Source organism: Takifugu rubripes, chromosome 2 (assembly GCF_901000725.2).
Source record: "Takifugu rubripes chromosome 2, fTakRub1.2, whole genome shotgun sequence".
Lineage (NCBI taxonomy): Eukaryota > Metazoa > Chordata > Actinopteri > Tetraodontiformes > Tetraodontidae > Takifugu > Takifugu rubripes.
In genome coordinates, this window is record NC_042286.1 from 11,012,282 (window position 1) to 11,038,000 (window position 25,719).

The 25,719-nt window shown below is 47.3% G+C and overlaps 2 protein-coding genes across 3 annotated transcripts in view; both read right to left on the minus strand.

The window, feature by feature from the left end:
• Positions 1–3,726: 3,726 nt before the first annotated feature.
• Positions 3,727–8,006, minus strand: kbtbd11 (kelch repeat and BTB (POZ) domain containing 11). The gene is made up of 2 exons (XM_003962571.3): positions 7,506–8,006; positions 3,727–7,052 (listed from the first exon to the last, which is right to left on the minus strand). Exon 2 carries the CDS (start codon positions 6,979–6,981, stop codon positions 5,131–5,133), a length of 1,851 nt encoding a protein of 616 aa, XP_003962620.1. The 5' UTR covers positions 6,982–7,052; positions 7,506–8,006; the 3' UTR covers positions 3,727–5,130.
• Positions 8,007–8,953: 947 nt separating this feature from the next.
• The window catches only part of arhgef10 (Rho guanine nucleotide exchange factor (GEF) 10), a 30,384-nt gene continuing 13,618 nt past the window's right edge, over positions 8,954–25,719 (minus strand). For both annotated transcript variants that reach the window (XM_011616129.2, XM_011616135.2), the window contains 12 exons: positions 25,404–25,588; positions 22,129–22,244; positions 21,208–21,335; positions 19,854–19,954; positions 19,520–19,641; positions 18,924–19,010; positions 17,797–18,023; positions 17,508–17,665; positions 14,603–14,745; positions 13,735–13,909; positions 10,261–10,383; positions 8,954–10,164 (listed from right to left, as the gene is read on the minus strand). In XM_011616129.2, the coding sequence (XP_011614431.2) occupies positions 9,686–10,164; positions 10,261–10,383; positions 13,735–13,909; positions 14,603–14,745; positions 17,508–17,665; positions 17,797–18,023; positions 18,924–19,010; positions 19,520–19,641; positions 19,854–19,954; positions 21,208–21,335; positions 22,129–22,244; positions 25,404–25,588 (2,044 nt within the window). In that variant the 3' untranslated portion in view covers positions 8,954–9,685. The remainder of the gene's footprint in view (positions 10,165–10,260; positions 10,384–13,734; positions 13,910–14,602; positions 14,746–17,507; positions 17,666–17,796; positions 18,024–18,923; positions 19,011–19,519; positions 19,642–19,853; positions 19,955–21,207; positions 21,336–22,128; positions 22,245–25,403; positions 25,589–25,719) is intronic.

Consider the following 25,719-nt stretch of genomic DNA (forward strand, 5'->3'; position numbering starts at 1 on the left):
AACCTGAATAATACACCGGACCTCCTTTAGCCTGAGCGGGCCCAGGTTAAATGGACCTCATCTAAGTGGTTGTAGCACAGCAGAGGGGACACGGGACACCAGGCTGCCTGCGTGGGTCTCCGGTCCAGAAGGTCCCTACAGGACAGTGGGGGAGCAGCAGAACCTGTCTGGGGCGGCGCTGGCTGCAGGACGCACCCGGCCCCAGAAGTGGGGCTCAGGTATCCCGGGACCTGGCTAAACCAGTCTAGTGAGCTTACGACACCCGGGACAGAGGGAGCCATGGAAACGGTGGGGGCGGGGCTACGTCTCCCACTGAAGCACATTTTGCTGACTTCCTGTTAGTCGTGTAAACGATGGCGCAACAGTCATGTGATCCTCCACGTCACGCCCGGGTCTTCCTGTGTTTTGTGGTCCCCTCTGAGAGGGGGGAAAAATCTTGACGAAAACGGCAAAAGTCGGGAAGCGGGCGATTTAAAGATGCTTGAATCTCCAGAGGACTCGAAGCTCGGGCTGGTTTCTTCCTCACTGCCCAAGAATGCTGAGTCATTCCTTCTGCTTCCTGGCCGCCCTCCTATCCGGGGTCACCGCGCCAGCATTCCGGCGTTGCCGCTTCCTGCGCTTCGAGAATGTGGAATATCGCAGCGTTTTTACTTCCTGCCACACGTCGATCGGCCTCGATTTTATTTCGCCAACAGTTGCGGTCAGAGGAAGCATCATTTGAGCGACGCTCAGAACTTTTATTTTTTTTAAAACCTATCTGACGACACCAACGCCGCCCCGACTTTAATTATTTCTTAATATTGACATTTCTAATTAAGCGGCGTAATTGGAAAAAAGCCCGCGCGCGGCGGCAATCGTTTAATCGGCCGCCGGGAAAAAAATAAAATAAAAAGAGGATACAAATTATTAATGATTTTTTTTAATTGGCGCCCGGCCGCCGCGTCCTCCCCGGAACGACGTGATGACAAACACAAGTGCCGTGTCAGCGCTTTCCTTCATCCCCGCACCTCAATCACCGCTAATCCATTCCACCGCAGCTCGCCACGCTGCGGCAAATTAAAGCCCCATTTCATTTGGCGCCTTCATTAATGCATCACGTTTCCAAGGTTACAATCGTCTCCCGACGCTGGGACAAACACAGGCGGTGTGTGTGTGTGTGTGTGTTCGGGGGGGGGGAGTCGTGGATGGAGCTGGCAGGCAAAACAAGCCCTCGTCTGCACATTTTCACCACAAAAACTTTTTTTTTTTTTTTAAAAAGGTGCTGTTAATTCAAACGGAATGGCGGCTGCTGGCGCCGCGCTCCTATTGGCTGACAGGAGACGGCGGCTGTAGCTACAGTCTCCTCGGCGGTGACGTGACCGAACCGGTGCAGCAGAGCGCCTCTGCTGGGCGGCTTCATAACCACAGTACACAGACCCCCCCCCCCCTCAGAGGTGCTCCAGCAGTGTGTTGACACTAAATATTTGCTTCTTTGCGTCGTCGCCCCCCCCCCCCCCCAACACAGCAGAGAGAAGGAGAATGTGGCGGCTGGATACGGGGGCCGTGATGAGGCCTCAGACTCGCCTCTTTCGCATGCAAATCATATCTGAATTCCTCATTAGCATAAATGCATGAGCAACTTTAAACGCTTTTAATTTTCAATCTCGCCGTGCAGAGGAGTAATTTGTCACTGTCAGGACGGGAGACTAAAGGGGGGGCCAGAGGGAGGCGAGGACTTCACACTAAACAGGAATCACAGAAAAATTTGCGATTTGCTAATTGACTGATGTGCAGTTCAGTCGCCTCGAAGGTGTAAATAATTCTGCGTGGATTCAAATGGCAGGAGCGCGAGGGTGCGGGCGGACGCGGAAAAGAACATTACATGATGCCGTTCCCCGGGCGATGCCCCCCCCCCCCCCTCCACGGTTCTAATTTGCAGCCTTTTACACCGGCGCTCTGCTTCTTTAGGAGGAGAGCAACTCCACCACAGAGCCACCGATAATCAACTGGAAATGAAAGCAGAATGCCACTCTTGTTGTTGTTGATGTCGTTGTTGTTGTTGCTCGCTCAAGGCCCCGAAAACTGCTTATCAGGATGCGTTTTAAATTATTCCCAAATCTCCAACCGTTTTAAATGTAAGATCGACTTAGTTGAAAGTCTGAAGACGCTCGCACAGACCTGGCTGGCTAAATTTAGCTGCAGGTGGAAAATATATTAACAAGCTCCGCATTTGAAGGACCAAAAGCAATTATGCAAACATAATTAGTATTCCGTGAGACATGACGGGACGACTGGAACTCGCTGTTTACTTCTGGAGGCCCCATCAGACCGACTGGCGGTTATTATGGGGAGGCCTGTTCAACAGCTGCTCACAACTGGATTCGCTCCCGTCGCCGGCCGGACAATCACGTCAGCCCTGTCTTGTGTTTAAGACTCAACCACGCGAAGACGTCGCTCAGCAAATGCGACACTTTCGTCAAGTTCCACATTGAAACATTGAGACAACTGCCGTTTCAAAGTGGGGGGGGACATGTAATATTAAAAAGGTAACTGAATATTTAAGGGGGTGAATTGGTTTTGAATTAAAATAATTACTGTATTAGCACCCCGTCTGTTTTTTTAGAATCCCTGTTCAGTGGACATACTGGAACAGTGATATTGCTCATTAATATTACTTATTAAAAGTAGCCAAATTCCACCATCTCAACACCCCCGCAACCACAAACCTCTGGACTGGAATCCTGTCTCATGTCTCATGTCTGTGGGTTGGGAAACAGTCAAAAACTGCAGCTGCGCTTCAAAGGTTCAACTAATATATTCAAATAACTGCAAAGCAAAAATTAAAGCTCACTAAAACGACTTGGGTATAAAAACTATTTAGGATTTATAATAGAAAAATCTATAATAAAATAATGGTTTCGCAGCTATAATTTAATTACTGTGTTGACAAACACTCCAGTCCTGCTTTATTTGCAGAAACGCGCGTGCATCTAGTGCCCCCTAGTGGTCAAGTGTGCGCGGTTACTTTTCCAATTAAACGCCATTTAGCAAATTTTAACCAAAATTCTCAGGTCTTGTTTGTAAAACTTGTGTAACGATAATGATGACTATGATGATGATACTAATAAATCGTGGTGTTCGTAGAAGAAAAAAGTAACATTTATTTTTCGTGGCAGAAAAAATGTCGACCGATCAGAATGCAGAAATGATTTGAACAGGCTCGATTTTCCTTCCCTATTTTCTTAAATGTGTCGAAAAACACCGCACGACAACGCCTGAAAAAATAGATAATGATAATTTTCCTGCCAAAGTAAGGCAGGAAGTAAACTCACCATTCCAACATGTTTGTGGTCGCCTTCTTCTTGTTCTCTGCACCATTACTACATGACAGCGCTTAAATGAGGAGGCACCGCCCTCCCGTGGTTAGATGGAGTATTACACCATTTATTCAACAACAGCAAAAACAACAATAATAATATAGGAATATGAGCCCGTTATAAATATATATATACGGTGGGTAGTATAACAGTGTCTTTAGTGGTTAGTAGCGAGAATTCTAATGAAGAATGTCCTGTTATGGAACTGGGTGTCTTGTGTGTTGAGATTTATGGGTTGTTCTCAAACGGTTTTCATTTTACCAGGTTAACAATGTCTCTAGTCGTGTCCACTAGGTGGCAGCATCTCCCTGGCTGCAGCGCTTGAGCCACAGACAGAGTCGCCCTCAGCATCGAGACGTAAAACTGAATCAATTTCAGACACAAAATACTTTATTTGAAGCACTTAGCGCAGATGATACATATCCAATATCCGTAAAATCCATTAGCTGCTTTATTAGCCCACGCGGTACACCCTGAACAGGAAGCCATCACCTCACATCGCATCATTTACTGTCCATCACAGCAACACATTACAAAAATGCAGACGCTGGCCTGTAAAACATCCTAAACACATCCAACCCGGAACAGCATTTTGTTATTAACCTCTCCAAGAGAGAGCTTTACAGACATCACCGAACAGTTCCATCCTCGACTAAAAGAAATATCAGTTATTGCAGAAGATGCACACTGTGAAAGGTCTGAAACTCCGACACGGCTAGAAGAAGAAGTTTTAAGTTCCCAGCACTGTGACAGCGGGATATCTTGTTTGACCCGGCAGCAGCGCTGTGGGTTCTGATTTAACCTCTGACCTGCCTTGTTGTTTCCCCAGAGGTATCTTGGTTTATTGTGCTATCCAGTTTAATTTTCAGAATCCCAGAAACAGAATTTCACCCTTATAAAACAACAATAGAAATGACCAAGTCCTTCGTCAGTTCATTTGTGCGACTTTGGTGGCTGACCTCAATGATTAACTTTGTGACATTAAAATGTAATGAAAAATAATTTTCATTTGCAGAATTTGAACATTTCTTCCTTTTTTAAAAAAAACACTGCAACATTTAAAATGACTTTTCAAGTGACTTCACTAATCAACTCATCTCGGTTGAATTATTTTTACAGCAATAAAGCAGAAACGTCGTCCATTTATAATGTAAAAAATTCAAATCGAGGGCTTTCTGAGCAGTTTTATCCAGTTTATATTTAAAAATCATTCGGTGTGGTTCATTTGGTTCCTTCACGAATGGCAGTAATAACGAATATGACCACGGGCGGCGTGTTTCCCCAGTCAGGAGTAACCATTACGTATCCCGGCGCCAAACATCCGAATGCATTTTGTCTCTCATTTGCATAGAACCTGCCAAATACCACCGGCTGGGCACACAAACACTCTTTTAAATAAAGCTTCAAGAAAAAAAACCCAACCCCAAACACTTGGTTTTTTTTTGTTCCAGGGTCACCAGTTAGATAAGAGGCTCTAAACATCTATTCTGTCGACCAAAGTGCGGTAAACTTAACCCACACAATAACCCGGCGTGGCTGTCTTTGCGTTGCCGTCCAGTCGGACGCCGACGTTGTTGCTTTCATTCAGAATTTTAAGGCTTCACTCTGCAGACACGTGGAACTGTCATGCAAATAAACACATTCAGCGGCGAGCAGGCGATGGGACGGTCGGATGGAGAGCTGTGACACTGGAGCTTCTAGAAGGATTTCCACTTGTTCCAGTTTATTGTGCTATTCACACACACACACACACACACACACACACGGATCAAAACTATGTAGCTTTGTTGTCGGACCTTTCGGGCAAAGTGAGAACGAAAGGAAAAAGAAGGCCTTTGGACTCCAGCGGAGCGGCCAGAGGCTCCTCGTGGAAGTAGGCGTTCTCCTCCTCCACCACAAACTTCAGCGTCTTGCTCTTGTTGACGCAGTAGACGTGGTTTCCGACGACGGCGCAGCGGAACGGCGAGTGGTTCCCCAGCTTCTGCGCCGCGCAGTCCTGCCACATTTTCACGATGGTGTTGTACTTGACCACGGTGATCCCCTCCTCGCGGTTGACGTCGAAGCGGTACAGGAAGCTTTTGAACGCCACCATGTCGGAGGACCTCTTCCGGCTGTTGTTGTAGGGGCACTCCTGCCACTCGTCTCTCTTGGCGTCGTACTTGAGCAGGCGGTAGAAGAGGGAGCCTCCCGACACGTAGAGCTCGCCGCTGCAGGCGGTGGCTTCGTGGGCCACCGCGAAGGCTCCCTTGGGCAGCGGCGCCACGTTGGTCCAGCGGTCCGTGCGGGGGTCGTACTTCTCTACGGTGAACAAACACTCCCCGCCGATGGCGTACAGGTAGCCGTCCATGGACACGAGTTTTAGCTGTGCGCGAGCTTGGTTCAGGGGTTTGACTTCGGCCCAGTGGTTGGTTAGGGGGTTGTAACAGAAGACCCGGTCGGAAACCTTCCCCTTGTCCCCGTGGCCCTTAATCCCGCCTGCAACGAACAGGTAGTTGTACATTGTGCAGATGCCGCAGCCTTTCGTGTTTATGTCCTCGGGCATCGTGGTCAAAGGTCTCCAGTCGTCTTCCGCTTCGTTGAAGTAGTAGATCATGTGACTCTCCTCCAGAGAGCCCACCGACAGCGGACTCTGCGGCCGGCTCCCGCAGCGGCTGGGCGGCCGGCTCCCGACGCGGTCGAAGACGTCGTTGATCTCCGCGACCATCACGGTCCTCCTGCCGTCCATCCTCTTCTTCAGGATCAGGTCCCGCTCGGAGCCCGTCAGGCGACCGTACACGGCGGGGTCTTTGAAGATCTGGAGGAAGTTGTCACTCATGAAGCCGTAGGTCGTCTCCTTGAGCTCGCTCAGCCGCTGCTTTTTGGCGATGGTCAGGACCTCGTAGCAGTTCCCCGCCGTGATCTGCGTCGACATGGAGTCCATGGCCGCCTGCACGGCGCAGGGAACCTGCAGGATCTTCGCCCCCGTGATGACGTCGACGACGTTGTCCTTGCTTACGTTCATGCGAGACGTGTAGATGTACTCGATCAGCGTGGACAAGGTCTTGTACGTCACGCCCTTCACTTTCAGGATGTTTCGGGACTGACGCGCTTTGAAGTAGTCGCTTTTCTCTGCCAGGACAGACTTGTGGGCTTTGATCGTCTGGCCCCCGACTTCGATGACCAAATCCGTCTCTGTCTTCGACGAGCCGTGTCCGCCATCTTGGCCGCCGACCTGACAATCGAGGGCGGACTGTAAAACCGATCCGACAGTGTCTGGTTTTGCCCGGCTGGACGCACACGCAGAGACAAGCACGTCATTAGGCATCTTGGATCTGCCGCCATCGTGGATTTCACTACTTTGCTGTGCGCCGGCGGCGTGATTGGACGCGAGCGGGGCGTCACTTCTAGAGACGCACGAGCTTCCTCTCTGATGATCGACGTGGTTGTTCTCCATCACTCGCCCATCCAGCAGATATTCCTTCCCAAACACCAAACCCTGCTCGTCCTTCAGGAGCTCCTGGACGTAGCCTGGCCCTGAGGTACTCCTGCTTTTGTCAGGATGGGGGACGAGGTCAGAGTTCACGGCGTGGAGGATGACATCAGCCTGCACGGTGATGGACCCTGCCTGACCACGGTCGCCGTTCATCTCGATGGGTTCACAGGTGATGCAAGGTCATGCTGCATTCACGTCCGAAGTTCTGATTGGGCAACTTTCACCTACAAGGGTGAAAACAGGGAGGGGTTTTATTCAAAGAGCAGCTGAGGAAACGGTTGCAAATACGTGTGTATTCTCTAAGGGGCGCACTTCGTCTGATTAAAAGAAGAAAACACAGGAGCTGGTGCTGCTATTAGCAGCTGTGCTGTTTAATGCTCTCCAGAATAAACACGTCGCTTTCCGAGCTACATTTGCAGCTGCTGCCCGTGGATCCTATTTACAATCATCACCCCGCCTGTCTGTAGTTTGGGATAATCTAGACACCATTGCGCACATGCTATTCCTCCGATGGAGACAGGAAATCTCAAATACAGTTAGAAAAATGCGGTTTTTAGACTAAACTCCCCAGTCGCATTTGGATACAAATACGTCGATACGCAAAGGTCCTTGAACGCCTCACGGATCCACAACTGTTGGTTGATCCGTGATCACTTCACCGCATAAATGTGACCTACCTGTATCCCCGATTTAATCTCTCCACTCTGCCTCCACAAAGCTCAGATACATAAGCCGGTCGCAGTTCAGATGGACCGGTCCGGTTCTCCTCTGGACGGCTTCACCCTCTGCCGTTTGGGCTCCGTCCACTCCCGCACTGAAAGGCTGTCCGGGAGGCGAGGCGGAGGAACGATCATTGCAGGTCGCACCTCCTCCCGAGCAGCCGTCGTAGCGGACCTTCTCCCCGGCTGGAAATGTTCATGGTTCCGCGTCTTTTCCGCCCAGAAGACGCAGCCCAGGCGCTCATCCTCGGACCTGCCTGCACACCGAGATCTGGCGCGTGTTTGTTTTTTCTACAGCTGACTACGCGAGGCCACGCCCATTTCGGGCGGCATTAACCTCGCGCGAGGATCCATCTGGGGTGCGCGTGCACAGGACAGTGATGCGACATTCCATCAGGCATCATCCCCGGGTACCACGACGAGGGTGGAGGGGGAAGCCCGCCCCAAACTACCGCTAAACCAGTAAACTACCAATAATAGTTATGATAATCGAGCTGCTCTTTATTCACAATAGTAAAACACTCATAATGAGCCAATGTTTCATTTAAAATAAACTAAAAGGAAGCATCTAAATCAGCACCCACCACTTGAGATACGGGTGCAGTGATACTGGAATAATTAAATGTTTCCCACGCACACGAACAGGCCTGATTTGAAATAGCCCAGCCTCACAGTGGATGTCTTTTTTCCAGGGACCTTAACCCCCCATCCCCGTGGAGACGGTGCACCTAACAACTGGTCTTCCCATTTAGAAATAGGAGAAGCACAACAGGAGCATCGCAGCAGCATTAACAGATTAGAGGGCGTTCGGCTGGGAGGCTTTAATGTCAGATATTTGCAGAACAAAGACCAAAGCCAGCTGTCGCCATGGTACCAGCAGGTTCAGAGGCAAAAACAAAAGGCCTCCGGTGGCGGCGCTGTATTTGAGATGAGACTTGTGCAACAGTTGGACAACTGGGAGCTGTTGATATAGTCACTTCTGTTTTATATACATTAGCTTTTCATTCGTCGGGTTATATTTGCTCTGGAGGCTACAGCAGCATCGGCCCCCGCCCATCTTGAAAGAAAAAAAAAAGCTATTTTTATAGGAATCTGATAACGCAGCGAAACCTGGTTGTGCAACAGAGGATGTGGGCGTCACGAGAGAAAAAGTCTTGACCCTTTGTGTTCGGCAGTGGGAGACATGAGCGCTGAAATCCCGGAAGAGCTGCATCTGACTTGGCTCCTGTGGGCCCTCAGGCAGGTTTCTAGTCCCAGCATGAGCTGATGTGCACAGGCAGAGCAGAGAACTAGTTCAGCTGAAGCGAAACTGGCACGCGGATGCAGAGCGTGTACGGGAAACTCTGATGAAAGATATATAAAAAGTACAGGTGGTAAATGTGCAATAAAAGAATAACAACACAACACAGGGTGGCTCCAATAAAACTCCTCGTTTATGAATTCGTTATTACACAAAAGTACATAAAAACGTGACAAAAAGAACAAACAAAAGTGGTTTAACTTCTCTTGTTTTAAATATTCTTAAGTGAGCCACTGGTGTAAAAGAGTGGAAAGCCCTTTTTGAGAGAACATCTTATCCCTTTATGAGTAGAAACCTGGCCAGCCAGGTCAATAGGTCATCGAGCCGTTTGCAGCTCCTTCATCCATAAACCGGCTCCGTCCCTTTTTCTCTGCCGTGCTGCAGTAACACTGGACAGCCAGACGGCAAAAAGGAACAGAAACCTCCCCTGACCACAAAACCGACGCCGTCCCGAGGGGCGTGCGTCACATAGACGACTCTGGCTGTGAGCACGAGCGCGATCCTTTCAATACTGTCTTAAATACTGCAGTCATGAACAGCGAGGAGTGATGAGTTAGCACGTTACAGAGCAACAGCTGCTTTCAGCGGGTGAAATTAAAGACCACTCAGTGTTGTTCCAACATATTTTTTAAATAAATACAAATCCGTACGGTCGTCTCTCTTACTCGTGCGCCGAGTTAAGTGATGCGATGATACGACTTAAAGAGAAAGTGTTTTCCTGTTAAGTGGAAGCAGTTTGCTGCGTTACTGTTTTAACCTGTAAAGAGACAACAAGAGGGATCAAAAGTAAGATTTATGAACATATGCCGGCCCAATGTCTGCAAAGGTGCTTTTGGTTTCACATGTTGAGCAGTGGGATCTGCCAGATCATGACGGTCGACGTGGTGTCTTCATGACGAGACGGTTTGGTCTTCTTGTTCACCCTGCGGTGCCCCAGACCTCCAGACACAACCAGCAGAGAGCTGACGTCGACCTTGCTGGCTCGACGGCCCTTGTGGTGGCGGGCCGGGTCGTGCAGCATGTCGTACAGTGCCCCGTCCTCAGGGCCGTGCTCCAAAGAGCCCTGGGATGGTGCTAAAGATCCACTGGAAGAAGACAGGGAGTCCTGGAGCGCCATGGTGCTACAGCCCGCCTCTCCCAACCACACGGCCCGACCCTGGGGGGGCGGCGGGCTCTCGCCGTCCTCCGTCTCTGTTGGCTGGGCTGAGGCGGGAGGGGTGGAAGACGGAAGGGCAGAGGCCCGGTTACACACCGCAGCGGCCATGGTGAGGAACTTGACCGGTCCGTGGTGAGCATGTAACGAAACCATTCCTCGACCTGAGGAGAAGTAAAACCACATTTTTGTTTCAGAAAGTCTGTGCGGAGTCACAACATGAAATAAAGAGCGGAAATATTTGGCTCTTGGAACATCACCTGTAACTTTGGGGATCCCTTGCAGCCTGGGGACAGAGAGGGCCACAGTCACCCCCAGGTTTGTCCCAACCAGCAGCAGCCCGTTACAGACCAGCAGACTGCTGACCAACACTCTATGGTTCCCTGCAGGAAAACCCCCACAAAATAATCAGGTAAAAAAAAAAAACACCTCGAATGTCGATTACCAACCTACAGGAGTCAGGGTGAGCATCAACTGTTTGACTGGACATTTACGCTTCATAGAATATCAGAAAGCAGCACAGTTAATGGGCCACTCCAGGAGAGCCCGGTGCCAGGAAAGAAAGGGAAGCATCCATGAGCACTATAGCAACAATGGTTGTTTGTCTCCAGGGCAACGGACAAGAGGAACCTCGATAAAAGCAGCTCTCTTCGAGTATGTGAGTGCAGAAAAATAGCCCTTTATGGTCCACTTTGAGGCAAACAAAAGTGTTGCGCAACAGAATGAGTGCAGCGTAATGCTGTCATTCACCAGGAGCTCTGGGACAGTTACAGGAGGACAATCGTCTGTCTCCCGTCACTTCCTGCTCACAGGGGATACCGAAGACACTTTGGACACTGGAAATGGTCTCTATGGAGTCTGGCTTGTCCCGGCTGGACCATCCCCACGCAGAGCTCGGTCAGGGTGAAGCCGTGCGGCTCCTGTAATCCCGTCAGACGTCCTTATCATGTTTTTTTCTGAGCCTGTTAGAAGAATCTGGGCTTTTGCAAAAACACCCCTTTCTGTCTCGCTATGTGGGAGGCGAGAATGTCATGAGTCATTACCGCCGCAATAGTCTGACTCGAATTTCCTCCCTCAACGTAATCCTCTTGGGGGTTTTATTTGGAGAAATGACTGCCAGTCTTCTCTGCCTGAGCCCCCCCCCCCTCACTTGAGCTGACCTCTTGCACAGGGCACACACATGCGCCACGCTGCCACACATCCAGGAACCGTGCCAGATAGGTCGGCGAGTGCAGTTAAAGACCGGGCCCTGCTGGCCACATGTGATTCTAATGAGGGGCCCCAGATTTAGCAGAGACACACAGACTGCAGGTTGGGGGCCTTGCTCAACTTCCTCCCTTCATAATATTTAAAGTTCCCCACCCAGAGGGTGAACTAAAATAAACTGGGACTGAACGTCAACACGGCCCCGCTCCGGCCCTGATCCTGCCGCAGAGTCCAGCTTTGATCTGCACTTAATCCGCACAATTAACAGCAGGGGGGCGGAGGACGGCGTAATGTTCCGTCGATTCGCCGCCTCAGCACTTTCCAACAAAGATTCTGCCGTGACGACCCCGCTCGTTTCAGTCCGTGCACCTCGGCGATGAGACCTGTTCAAAAATGGTGGATTACAGCTGAAACAAAGGAGAGCCGGAGGTGCTATTTATTGACCCCTCCCTGATGTTTTTGACGCGTGGCTGCCTATTTGGGTCACATGGGAGCAGACAAAGGCAGAATAGCAGAATAGACCCTGATTACAGCAGGTCCGCCTTCCTCTGAGACATCATTAGCTTTGATACACGAGCTTATCAAGAACGTGCACTTACATTAAAATGAGCCGTGTGATACACAGAAAGATTTGGCTTGCTTTTCTCATTTACAGCTGATAACACTTCTAAATAAACTTGAGCCAAAGGGAACATAGCTGTGTGTTATTACCACAATTATAGCTCAAAAGCCCACTATCTGTGAGTCTTTAGATAAGGAACTTCTGTTTGCTAAGCTGGGAGTGAGCAGAATTGCTTCAACGTGCATGAACATGAGAAGAATATCCCCACCTAGGGCACCTTGTGTGTTTCAACAAGGCTCCATTTAGTCAGCAAGTCGGCATTTACACAATAAACTGCGCCTTCATCTCAGATTATGTGTTCTGGAATCTAAATTGTATTAGGATGTGTAATGTGATACTACTTGGTAATAACCTGGATTTCCTGGATTCCAGGGTAATGCAATATCAGGGCAGGCTCACTTGTTTTCTGACATTAGTTTCAGCTCGTGCCTCAGTAAATGCATATTAACGGAGCACTGAATTGCAGATGAAAGGTCCAATGCTCATTTTCTCCAACAAATCCACTGGCAGAGTCTCTGCTGCTCAAAAACTTGGCAGCCAGCGTCGATTACGTCAGAGTTGCAGAGGCAGCATTTTTCCTCTTTAAAAAAAAAACAAAAATTCTGCTCCATGGCAGCGGTCGACAGTCATAAACACCCCTGTGGAACATTCTGGAGGGACAATATCATTAACAAGGGAAGTGAGCTATTAATGATGAGGCCCAGCTTCCTCTGTGGCTGCCTGGATCATCTTAGCATAATGGGCAGAGAAGTCCGGCTGTTATCAGTCGCATCTCTTTGATAGAGGCCTTCCTTCTGCAGATCTGATCACATTGCCAGTCCCAGATGTTGCTCATCTCCTCTCACTTGCAATCTTTGGTTTGTAAATGTACCGTTTCCATGGTTACCAGCGCAGCTAAACCTCTTTAATGAATCATGAGGCTGCAGAAACACTGTTCATTACCAGAAACATGCAGTCTTCCAGCCTTTGGAATTCACCGTGGATGACACAAAATCCATCATCCTCAAGGGCGTAACGTCCTGACAGCCTGATCATTGGTGCAACATGCACATGCTTGCAAAATTCCTCTAAGCTTTTTTTTTTTGGAATGTTAATTCTGAAGACTTAATATGCACGTTTTAACAAAAGTGGGCTAATGACAAGGAAGCTAATGCTGCCGAAGAGACGGCAGGACAGCGCCGAGGTGCTGCACTCATTAACTGCAGACCGCAGCAGGCAGGTCCCAGGTGAGGAGGTACGGTGCAGGAGAGTACATCTTTAGGTCAACACTGAGGAGAAGAAGGCAAAAATGGGCACTTTTCTATCCAGATACAATACGCCAAAGGTTTAATAGCAGCGAAAATATGCCTGTGTTCAAGAACAAGCCCAGGAGTTCCGACTCCTGAAAATTTGTAAAACCTCTTAAAAACTAATTCTGGCCAGTTTACAAAAAGATGTTCCATCTTTTATTTGTGCAGGTGTTAGAATTTGGCCAGGATATTCCTTTTTTTAAGCTAGATTCACACAGAAATGATCACAAATATGCTTGAAGTACGGGAAACGGAATGAAAGGAGCAGTTCTGATGCAGTGTTTAGATGAAATGAAGCTATGAAAAGAGAAGCAAAAGCTGCAGCTGCTACTACTGATGCCTGCAGAGAACACGATCTCTCTGCTCCAACACAGGGCTGCTTTTCAATTACAGTTGGTTAGATGATTACAAGACGTGACAGAAAACAGGTTTCAAACAGGTTTGGATCCCTGTCGAGTTACTGATTGAAAATAAAAAGCAAAGAATTTCATAGAAAGTTGTTGAAGAAGAAAGGTTTGGACAATAAATCTTAAAGTGCAGGGGTGAACACCTTCAAAGGAGCTTAACAAGCCCAGAGGCCGCTCTCAGAAGTAAAAAGCTCAATAATAAGATCTCACCAGGTAGAGTGTGATGCACCGGCGTTGCGATGTTGATGTCCTGTAGGTGTTCCAGAGTCTCAGTGTGGAAGAGGCGTAAGGTGGACCCGGAGCTGAAGGCGATCCAGATGCCCACCCCAGCAACCACCATGTGGGACACCACCATGCCCTCCTCCTGATGGGCCTCCAACTGCCTCTGCATGGTCGGGCCAGGACAGGGACAGTGTTATTGGTCAGAACAGGCCTTGCTCTCACATCTGGGAGCCAGGATTTATGTGACAGACATTTACTGTAGATTCAGGTCAATATTTATTCCATTAATGGCAGGTGACCTTCACATATGGATGATTATATGGAACTATAGGCCATATACAGGTAAAGGTGGAGTTATATTGAGATAAGGAGACTATTAACAACCGTGTCACAGGATTTTTGAAAATGCCACACAATTCTGTTCATACGACGCTAACAATCACAACTTGATATCTAAACAACACAAAAAATAAAGTGATATTTTATGATGGGAATATTTCCTCTCTGGCTCCGTGTTGGTCCTCACATCACACTGAATAAATGTCCTCAGCGATGAAGTGAGAGAGGCAGGTGGGCCGACATAATGAGCTTAATGAGGCTAAACTGATTACCAGAGAGTACGTGTCAGAGCAAGGAGACTATTCCTGGAACCATGACAGGTGCTTTTATTCCCTAAAGCAGGTAGGAAAACTCTCCCTCACACATACACACACACACCCCACACACACATAGAATACCACCCATACTGTATTTCACAGTTTGAACCCAGCCTGTCTTTATCTTCTATCGCTTTTATTTGATGCTACAAAGCGTGAACACTGCCTGGAACCGCCTACAACATTCTCTGGTCACTTACTTCCACACAGTGTGTGTGGGTGCTGATGATGAAGACCTGGCCCCCCGATGAAGCCCAGAGGTGGTCCTCCACAGCCAACATGGCCTTGACGGGCAGGACTCCCAGCTTCGACACTCTGGGCTTTTCACAGCTCCACAAACCCTCTGTGGCAACAAACAGGATGATTGTTGATTAAAACAAAAATGCATATTACGAATTCCAAACTGGAAAATATGGAAATATGAAATCAAAACAATAACACATCAAGTAGTACATTTCCATTCGTAGTGTTATGTTTCTTTTTAATGCAAACCACCAGCTACTTTCCTAAATAAAGCAAACAAGCTGGAGTTCATTTTAAAATAGAAAACACACGCTAAAAGCTTTTTTGTCTTCATAAATGTCAGCAGAAAAGGCCAATGGCATTTATAACTGTGTAAATGCTGGAGGAGTAGCCATTGATGGGTTTCACAGCCTTCACTGTGAATATAGATGGGCTGCGAAGCATTAGTCAGAGCCGGAGCCCACACACATCCTACTCACTGATCCACAAGTGCCTGGGCACAAAGACTGCCAGCTGAAGTGCAATGAAGCACCCCATGTGGAGACATTTAAAATATCACACATTATTACTTCAGTCCATGTCCTCGTTACACGAGAGGAAATATAGATCCAAAAGCACGTTTCATCCATTTTACAAACACCAGAACACATTCGTAAAAAAGGATTCTATTATTAGCTAACGAAGCTCTGGGCTGAAGAGGAGCTTCATTTCCTTCAGATGGCTCATTGCTGGAGCCGATCGAGGCTGCGTTGAGAATGAGGCCCCAGCAGTTGTGTTTGTAAAGAGAAAGGCACAAAGGCAGCTATTGAAGGCAGAGGTGCAACACAGGGAGAGAGGTTAGGAGGGAATAGCAATTGCCAGGGAAGTCAGGATAATCTCCCACTGAAGTGGAGAGGTCGGGTTAGCATTCCAGCCGTGCCCTGTGTATATTATTGTTGCAATTGCAACCTGTAGGCGAAGGCACATTCGCAAAGAAACAGGGAAAATGAGAGCAGAATAAAACGGGGAGTAAAAATAAAACAACCGGCGAGCCGACATGCAGTGTCACGCAAGTCTGCCCACGTCTAACACTTAATAAGATGCAGCATTGTTTCGTTGCTGCGACAACAGACGCGGCAAAAATCTTATCACATGTGGGCAAAGAGCAGCGCCCAGAGCAGCTAATGAAAGCCCAGAATATCATCACAGGGAGAGGTGGCTGAGACGGGAGAGCGGAAGAGGATGGGGGCTACTTTATGTTCCGAAGGTTCGGAGGTGGCGTGCGACCTTTGCTGAATCACCGCCTCTCTCGTTGGCCGTCTCTTGCGCGTTCAATCACAAAGGAAAGAGTGAGCCTGGCAGAATGAGGCTGCCTGGCTGAAGCTTCAGACACACCACATCACCAGGACTCATGCAAAGCCTCCCTTTTATTACGTCTCTCTTCTCTCTGTTATATGATCACCTGACAGATCAAAACAAGCTGAAAGCTCCCCTTTAAAGGGCAATAGAGGCACTGATGTGGCATTATATTGGAAGAGCAAAATCGCTCCCAAACGATACAGGATGAGTCATGGTTTTTAGCACGAGGCATCAGCTGTTGATTTAACAGAATAAGACACGTTGGACTCCAGAGGAGGAAGAGCCAGGCTCTCCTTCTGGTAAATCACTTGACACAAATGTAGCGAGGAAAAGAGTGACTGGAGCTGTCAGAACACTCTGGATCACATAATTGGGTTGGGGAAAGTGAAAATACGGCAACCAAACAAGGAATAATGAGCAGCCCAATAAACATTCCTGAAATTCAAGGAGAAAAAAGTTTTCCTTTGCTTCTGTCCTCCGGCCATTGTCCACATTCTTTCGGTCTCTTTTACAGAATCTAAAACCCAAGTCTGGATAGACTTGGTGGAAGACTGAGTCAGAGCATCAACGTGATGATCGTCACAGGGCGGTGACACAAGCAGTTTCTTATTCCTGACAAGATGGATCACAAAGGATTCACTCCCCGTGTTGGGAAATGCGTACCTATCCTCACCGGCATGATGTGAAGCACAGAGCAAGCAGAAGAAGACAGAGGGAAAACTGCATCTCTGTGAAATCCAATAGGAGCTAGAAGAAGAAGGCAGAATATGATGGAGCGTGGGAGGAGAGCAGCACATCTCTCCCTGCGCTGTCTGTGCTCAAAGGGAAGAGAAGACCTTAAATAGGTCACAGTTAACAGGTCTGCTTCTCAGCGATAACCAAATGGAAAAAGAAGCTCAGACCTCCCCCCCAACCCAACCTGAGCTCCACAATAAAGTGCTGCAGACGCTACGGGCCTGGTCCAGACGTAATTACATATCTTTCTCGAGTTCGAGGGGAGGAAGAGTTCAACACATGCGCGGTAACAGCTCTAGTGCCCTGAAGGCAGATTGAAGGCTGCACAGAGCCGATGGTGCACCAGCTGATCATGAAATTTACATCAAGATGACTCTCGTATACTCAGACACGTGAAAAGCACTGAGAATAAAAAAGGACCTGGTCCACCGGGAAAGAATGGATGGGCAGGGAACGTCTGACCCGGAGTGACCGGTTTTCTTTCATCATTGAAGTCGTGATCCGTATCAGCAGAAGTGGGGTCACACTTGGTGAAGAACACAAGAAAGTGATTGAAGCATCAACAGCGCTGCCATTCATGCGCACACAGCCGTGCTAGCATGCACGAGTTTAAAGCCATATCTACCTAATCAATTTCTATCACGCACAGCAACAATTTCACATGAGACGAGTTCAAACTCTGGCAACTTCAGAGGGACAAATAAACCAAAGCCAAACCATGAGAGTAGGAAAGAGATGATGACATGATACAGGAACTCACGTCTCTTATCTCCTTTTAAAAACACTTGCCTTGTGATCTGGGGTAGACCGCCACAGAGCCACTGACCAGGCCCACATACAGACAGTTTTTCTTGTACACCAGGCTGGTGACAGTGGACTTGTCCGGGGTGAAGAAGTGTTGCAGACGTACTTTCTTGGACCGTTGACTGCTCTTATAGACGATGATGCTTGACGGAGACGGGAGATTAAGTCAGAATCTCAATATGTTGCCTTTAAAAGATAGCTTGACTTTTATTTTTAAAAAACAGCTGAGCGCTGACCTTCAAGGTTACATGAATAACCGTTATTATTACTCTACCTGCCCTCCTCCATGCCCAGACAGATGCTGGGGGTGTCGCTAGCCTTCGCCAAGGGGACGTGGTTTTTTTCGCTGATCTTGTCGCCGTTCTCCTGAGGCTGCTCCACAGGTACATAGGCCATGCAGAGGATCCGGGACTCAACATTGAAACACTCAGTCACCTTAGGGCTGGAGTTCTGCATGGCCACGATGGATATCTGACCCATCTGGTTAGTACAACTGGCAACCTGTAACAGATTTATAGGGATCATTTCACTCCCATCCATCAATCCATCCATCCATCCATCCGGGGTCGGGTCGCGGGGGCAGCAGCCTAAGCAGAGAGGCCCAGACTTCCCTCTCCCCAGCTACCTCTTCCAGCTCATCCGGGGGATCCCCAGGCGTTCCCAGACCAGTCGAGAGACATAGTCTCTCCAACGTGTCCTGGGTCTTCCCGGGGGCCTCCTACCAGAGGGACATGCTCTGAACACCTCACCAGGGAGGCGTCCAGGGGGCATCCCTAACTAGATGCCCAAGCCACCCCATCTGGCTCCTCTCAACGCGGAGGAGCAGCGGCTCTACTCCGAAGCTCCTCCCGGATGGCAGAGCTTCTCAGCCTATCTCTAAGGCGAGCCCAGCCACCCTACGGAGGAAGCTTGTACCCGTGATCTGGTTCTTTCAGTCATTCCCCAAGGCTCATGACCATAGGTGAGGGTAGGAACGAAGATCGACCGGTAAATCGAGAGCTTCGCCTTTTGGCTCAGCTCTCTCTTCACCACTACGGACCGTTAGCTTTCACTCCCGTCAAAGCTAACTCATGCTGGGCAAATTGAAAGAAAAATATTATGAAACCAGCACTTAACTTGCAGGAGTTTCAATCAACAACTCTGAAAATGCCATTACATTTCTCCCAACACTTTAAATGTTTCCTCATCAGTAGGAGTAAAGTTTATGACCCGTGGTTTCCCCTCATAAACATGGCATCAGCAGCTATTATCTTCCTGGGATAGTCAGAGTTTATTTGGAAAAAAACACTGACGCAATCATTTAAATCCCGATTGGCTTTCTCAAAGGGACGTGTTTGCAGGAACACATGGCTGTAATATAAACCAACAGGCTGATAACTTTCTGAAGGCCGCGAGTCTCACCCAGATGCAGCCGTGACCGACAGCAGGCGTGTCTGCTGTGCTCTCCGTGTTGATGTGGGGCTCTGGATTATGAACAGCACATTCCACCTGCAGCAATGAACAGTCACAATAAGAGAGGGTGGACGTATACAACAGCTGGGTCCTGTAGAACCTGATAACTTAATATGCTGACGTCTCCTATGAGTCACGATGAGTGTGACGTTACTTTTTGATAAAAGTAGTGTGGAAAGTGCACATGCAAAATTAGCAAGCGAAGACAGAGGAAGGGTGACAGTAATAGCAGTGTAGAGAGTGTGTTTGGAGAGAGGGAGCTCCAGCACGTAGCGATCTAAATAAAACGGGATTTCTGGAGGATCCAGCAGCGCCCACGACCACGAAAGAGGAGTGCGAATCTAAACATCACATTTATTTCTCAGCGATTTAATCTAAAAAATCTGACATGATTACAGTGATGGCTGACTGTTTCAACTATCCTCACCCTCACTGTAATAAAACACAGCCTGCACAGTGGCGGAACCCCTGACCTTGGCTATATAATCACCATACACAAGCTGAGCTAACCAGCCATACACCAGGGCTAAATTAAGCAGTCAGACCTTGAATTCTTGTAGTTTTGACATGACCACAGGCATTTGTCGAAGTAAGAGAGGGTGCTTCTGCTTTTTGATCTGATTCCCGTCATCCTCAGCAAAGAACCAGCCCTGTAGATTGTCTTCATCTGGAAAAAAAACGTGCACAAATGACATGGCTCACTTGGCACGCAGTATTAGCACTGCGAGGGAAAACACTTCAAATATCCCACTCTAAAACAAATCCCTGTTAAACGTATCAGATTTGGATGCAGCTTTGATTATAAATGTCATGTTAAACACGGGTACAGTCACACAGTTCAGAAGAGAAGATAATCATGAAATAGGCAGTGAACTGTACCTAAAGCCAGTTTAGCCATCTGCAGGTTACTGATCCATGACTGTTTGATAGCTGGGCTGTGAGTATTGAACACGGCACTGAAGTAGGTGGGTTTTCCTGACCTGGAATTGTTCAGAGATAAGAACAAAGTAGAACTGAGTCATTTTTTATGTGTCATTTCAAATTTGAATAAGTGATATCAAAGCTGTTTGGAGAGACACACACAGCAGCTCCTCCAGCCAGAGGTATACCAGATATTAAAACATTAAAACATTAAGTGCTCAACTCAGAGACCATAAAACAGAATGATAAATCAATCACTGTTTGGGTTCAGCAGCCCACATCACACTGCTTAATTGTACAAAGCAGCATAGGAACACTGTGGAATCTTTGAATACTTTAGCAAATTGAGGTTCTGAATCCAAATCCAGTGTTTAAAGCGCGCTTGAAGCTTGTGTGCAAACCATTCATCAACATTTTTTACAGTAAAATACCCAATAGGGTCAAATAGAAGTCATGCTGTTACATCAATATTACCTCACCACAATAACAGGACAAAACGAGACAAAAATCAATGTCAAGTATTGCTTCAACCAGCATAAAAGAACCAAGTTGTGGATATGTGTTAACTCCTGAAAGAGAGCATGTGACAGCTCAAACAAGGTGCCCTCCTGAGAACCACGTGCCGGCTATGGTAGCGTGTGTAAACGTGTGGCATGAAAATATGCACCCACAACAGCTGCAGCAACTGAGTAGCCTGTGGTTGCAAACACTGATGTGCATTCCCTTTCCTCCCCTGAGATTAAAGTCTCAGATTAGAGCTGGTGGAGAAAAGAGTTTATCCAAAAATCCAAACGTACACTAATGCTCTGGTAATGCTACGGACATGGAAGTGCTAGAAGGGCAGATGGACAAAGCAGGGTAACAAGGGATAAACACAAAGCTAGGATAAATAAGAGCAGGCCAGAGGTTAGGGTAAAGACATCGGACTCTTTGGGGGTTGGTTTCAATGTAAAATGGGTCATCCCTCATAGAGGTGGATGTCTTTCTCCTTAAATTTACATGAGAAAAGGAGAAAAAATACAATATTTCACTGATATTCCTCAATAGTAAATTGCATTACATTGTTTTTTAAGGAGCTGTATATAAATGAAAATCTATGGCAGAGGTGGTCAAATCCAGTCCTAAATGGCCTTAATCCAGCCAGATTTTCTTTCCTACCAGGCAGAAAATGCTTCCTCCAAGGAAAATCAGATCCCAGGTGACCTGGAGGATAAAAATCCCTGGCTGGATTGAGCCAGGCATTTCTGATCTATAAGGTATATAAGTATGTGAGCATGTGTGCTTGTGCGTATGTGTGTTATATAACACAAACTTGTCTTGTTTTCCAGGCAGCTGGAGTTGGATCCTGCATCGGTCAGCAGCCCTGATCTCCTCCTCCTTCTTCAGTATCAGTCTCTGCAGACCCGATACCCAGTCCTGGGCCACCGTTGGGTTCACGTTCTGCACAGAAGTACATTCAACAAAACACAAGTGGAGTAGATCTCAAATGCTAAATATGTGACGAGGAAATAAACCTGCAACAACCTGGGATCAGATTCCAGGTTGAAAACGTATGAACTCATCTGGAGCACCAGAGCTCCGTCAGCAGCATTTAGGTAATGGAATCTAGTGATTGACTGACATTTAACAGTTCATACATCTTTTTTTACATCTCTCCCTGCAAGCTTCTCTGTTACTCTGCCTCCCACTCTTTTTCTGAGAGTACGCAGCACACACTCCTGCTGTATTCTGCTGTAAACTTCTACTGACAGCACAGACAGACTCTGTGTGCGCTCACATGATATCAGAGGCCTAAGTGGGTCAAATCAGGCTTTAAAGGATCTTTAATTGGCATTGGAGACACATTCCACCACTGAAACATGATTTATCTAAAAAACAAGCCCTTATTGACATTTGAGCAAAAATTAAAAAAAAGATGCTGAATATAAATGTAAATGTGCTGAGTTAGACTGCTCAAATATTTGAGTATATGGAGTTTCCCAGAATACTGACTAACTGTAAAATGATGCCAAGAATGACATAAAGCTTCACGCAGTGATGTTGCACCCATCCTGTAGTTCCATTCCACCCAACTATGAAATATATTTCAAAATGTTTGTTTGGGATGGAGTAAAGCACCCATTTAGGAGGTTAGTTACACTTCGGGGGATCTTGGCCCAAGGGAAAATTACAACTTGAAAAAAGCCGAATGGAGCTGCGAAGATATTTTAACGCTGTATTTGTGTGACAGTACCTGGTAGTTGCCTTTGAGGCTGCTGATCATGCTGGAGATCTGGTTAACCAGGCCAAGGTCATGAATTAGGTTCTGCAGATCTTGGTACAACTGACCAGGCCCCATGTACAGCTTGTCTACAGAAAACACAAAAATAAACATCAAATGAAGAAATGGACGGCAATGCCAGCTGATTTTATCACACAAAGTAAGTGCGGGTAACGAGAAATAGAGCTGAGACACTAGCGCACATTTTAAATACCAAATCTGAGGCGGACAACGGCAGTCTGACAGAAGCAGAAAAGAATGGACAAACAAGGACAAAGATCAATAAAACCTAATGAAACCGTTTCCCACAGGGAGCGGTGACGGTTCCGCAAACTTGGCAGAGAATCTCAGCAGCTCGTGTGCCTGTTCAGAAGAGCCTGTGTTAGCTTTGAGAGGCCACACAAACACTCTCTTCTTGTTCATACATGTCAACTGACGTCTTCAGCTCCTTATTGCACGGACACCGTGACAGATAAGCTGTTTTGTAGTGAGGCACCACACATAAAACCTGAAAATCCTGTGCAATATATCAGGACGGATACGCAGATGGAAACAAGAGCTTGCTTTGTGCGTTCACAATCACAAAAAGGGGTTTGGCAGAAAAGAAAATGCCTGTCAGTTTCACAAAATGTTCAGCTGTAAAGTTATTGAGGTCATTTCACAGAATGGTTGAGCTAACAAACACAGGAGCCAAATTAAATCTAACTGGAAACATGTCAGTGCTCACGGAGGGGCAAATGAGCGCGAACGCACAGCTAAACGGCAGCAGTCTTTGGCAACAATATGACATTGTTTGCTACAGCCTTTCTCCATTTCCCTTCCTTTCCCCCCGCTTCATCTTCTTTCAAACCGTGATGGCGACTGCCCGATGCTCCATCTCCGGGGCAACTCAGCCCGTTCCTGCCCTGGAGGGTTTGCGGATGGGGCCAGCAAAATTCCCAAGTGATGGTGTTCAGGTTTTATTTCCCAGAGCACAGCTCGGTTTTACTGAGAACTGAGCAGCGCTACATGTGTGGGACACAGCGGGCCGACTGAGTGCACGGAGTTTGGATTTCATGGGCGATAACTTCCTACGGCATTTCATTCATTTTACTGGAGCCAAGCATCAACACCACTCACGTAGACTATGAGTGACTCACATTGCTAGACTGGACCTTTTTGTTATTGTGTCTGTGGTAAATACACGGACCTGTATATAATTTTCATGGTTCATATGTTTCTCTCAGGCAGAGGCGTCCAACCCAGTCCTACGAGGGCCCCAATCCATCAGGGTATTCAGTCAGATAACTGCTTTCACCAGGGAAACTGGGCTCCCGGGTCAAAGCAGGTGTCGCTCCGGTAAGACAGAAACACGAAGGATTCGGGCCCTCGCAGACCCCTGATCTAAAGGCTGTCACAAAGGAGGAAACGGGGAAAATACTCTGCTCTAGCTCAAAATAAAGATTATCACCTTCACCAAGGAGGTTAAGTGGCAGCCAGCGTATGTTTGATTTTAACAAAGTAACTCAAAAAGGTTTGAATGGAGTTTAATGACACTTTCAGGAAGTGTTGATAAAGGGCCACAGAACAAATGATTCAATTCTAATGATCTTCCAGAGATGAAAGCTGAGGGACTTTTACGCTTACGCTAGCATAGGTCTGTGCTCTTCCAGTGCTTTTTTTCTCTAATTCTTGATATTATTGTTGCAACACTAGGTTTTATATAAGAATCAGGCATAAAGACTCAAATATAACTCTATTATTAAAGTGTATGCATAGAGAAGTGCTGCGATCAGATTGTAACCTACACAAAGTATCTGAAGTATCTATAAATACTCGATTTTGATGTACATCCTGGACCTAAAATAGTCCAAACAAAAAAGTGGAAGACGAATCAACAGTCCCCCGACAGTGAGCCCAGCTGGGCTCCTTCACTCTGATGGTTTCTGGTAAAACAGTCAACCTTCCTGAGCACAAACAACATGGTGCATCCACAAATATGACATACTTCAGATCGCCCAGAAATGACCCGTCTGGATGGCGGCCTGATTACTACGCAGCGTACAGAAGAGATGAACTCAGCACACAGACATGCGAGGAGGTGACATCATTCGCTGGAGAGTCTTTTCGCTGCCTTCTTTGCAGTCTGGTCACTCAGCTGCCTTTGGCTGAAAACACTGGGCTGTGCTCAATCGTTTCCACTTGCTTAAAGTTCCTGGAAACAGATTCTCTCAAGCACACGGAGAACTGGAACTTGAGTTTAACATTTACAAATCAGACAGGACCAAAATCCATCCAATCAAAATGACCGAATTTGTTAGTTATGTTATTGAACAGCCAGAACAGATGTTACTCGGGTCTGTCTGTGCCATCTGGTCCATGTACCCATGGGGAGGCAGGTGGCAGGACAGGAGATTCCCATTTACCCTTTTCACTTAAAAAAGATGATGAAGAGCTACTGGGACACTTTGAAAACCGACACAAATACATGTAGATCAATCCTGTGTAGAAGGGCTGAAATTTGACTTTGATGGCCATCAAACTGGTGGGTGGGCTGTACTGCTGCACAACCCGCAGCAGCAGATTGGAGATTATATAACTGTATTACTAATAAAAGTCAAACATTCAGAGCTTGAAGGTGTGTGAGAAATAAACGGTGTTGTGTGTATTACAGCCTGCTGCCACTGAGTCCTTGACCTCAGAGTTTAAACACAACCTTTGACCATCCAAAGACCGTACACAAGCACAGCCCTCAGCACTACAGTAATGTGCACTACCAATACCTCAGTTTAAACACACACACGCGCTGTAGAATAAATAAGAGACTACAGTAAAAATGCAGTGCTGCGACCACAAAAACATACACTCTCAGTCGAGCCCTTGTTTGTGTGCTCTGGGCTTTTTAAAGTGGCTGAGCAGCTGCCTGTGTCAGAACAGAACCCAAATGGAAAGACTAGAATCACTTGGCAGATGGCAGACCGAAGGACTGCATTTGGAAAGAAACACACACTCAGCTGGAGGCTTGAAGGGGCTGAGACAATTTCACATTTAAATGTCTGAAAATGTCAAGTGAGAAACAAACACATTCACTTCTACACACCATTACATTACTCTTCATAACTGGAAATCTGCAGCTTAATGATGTTCCCATGAATATATTATCCGCATTGAGAACCCAACTCAAACAGCCAATTACTCCAGAGAGCATCATAAACACCGACAGACTGCTTAGGATTCGCCCTGAGACCGCGAGAGACCGTGGTTCATACTTGGCTTTGCATTGATGACCACCTTCTCCCCCGAATGCGGTGCTGGGTAGTGACTGTTGTCGGCCATGTCCTCGCTGGACCCAAACTCCAGGATTTCCACAAAGTTAAGAGGGACACTCCACTTCAGCAGAAACTTCTGGTCATGAGGGGCATGGCTGTTGCCATTCCCGCTGCCCTCCGGACATCTGGAGAGAGCAGATAGGAGGAAGTGACAGAGACTCACATCTGTGTTATAAATATCAAATACTCGATATTTTCTGTCCTGCAGGTGCATAAACCTACATACATAGTAGCATGAGACAGTATAGTAAACAAC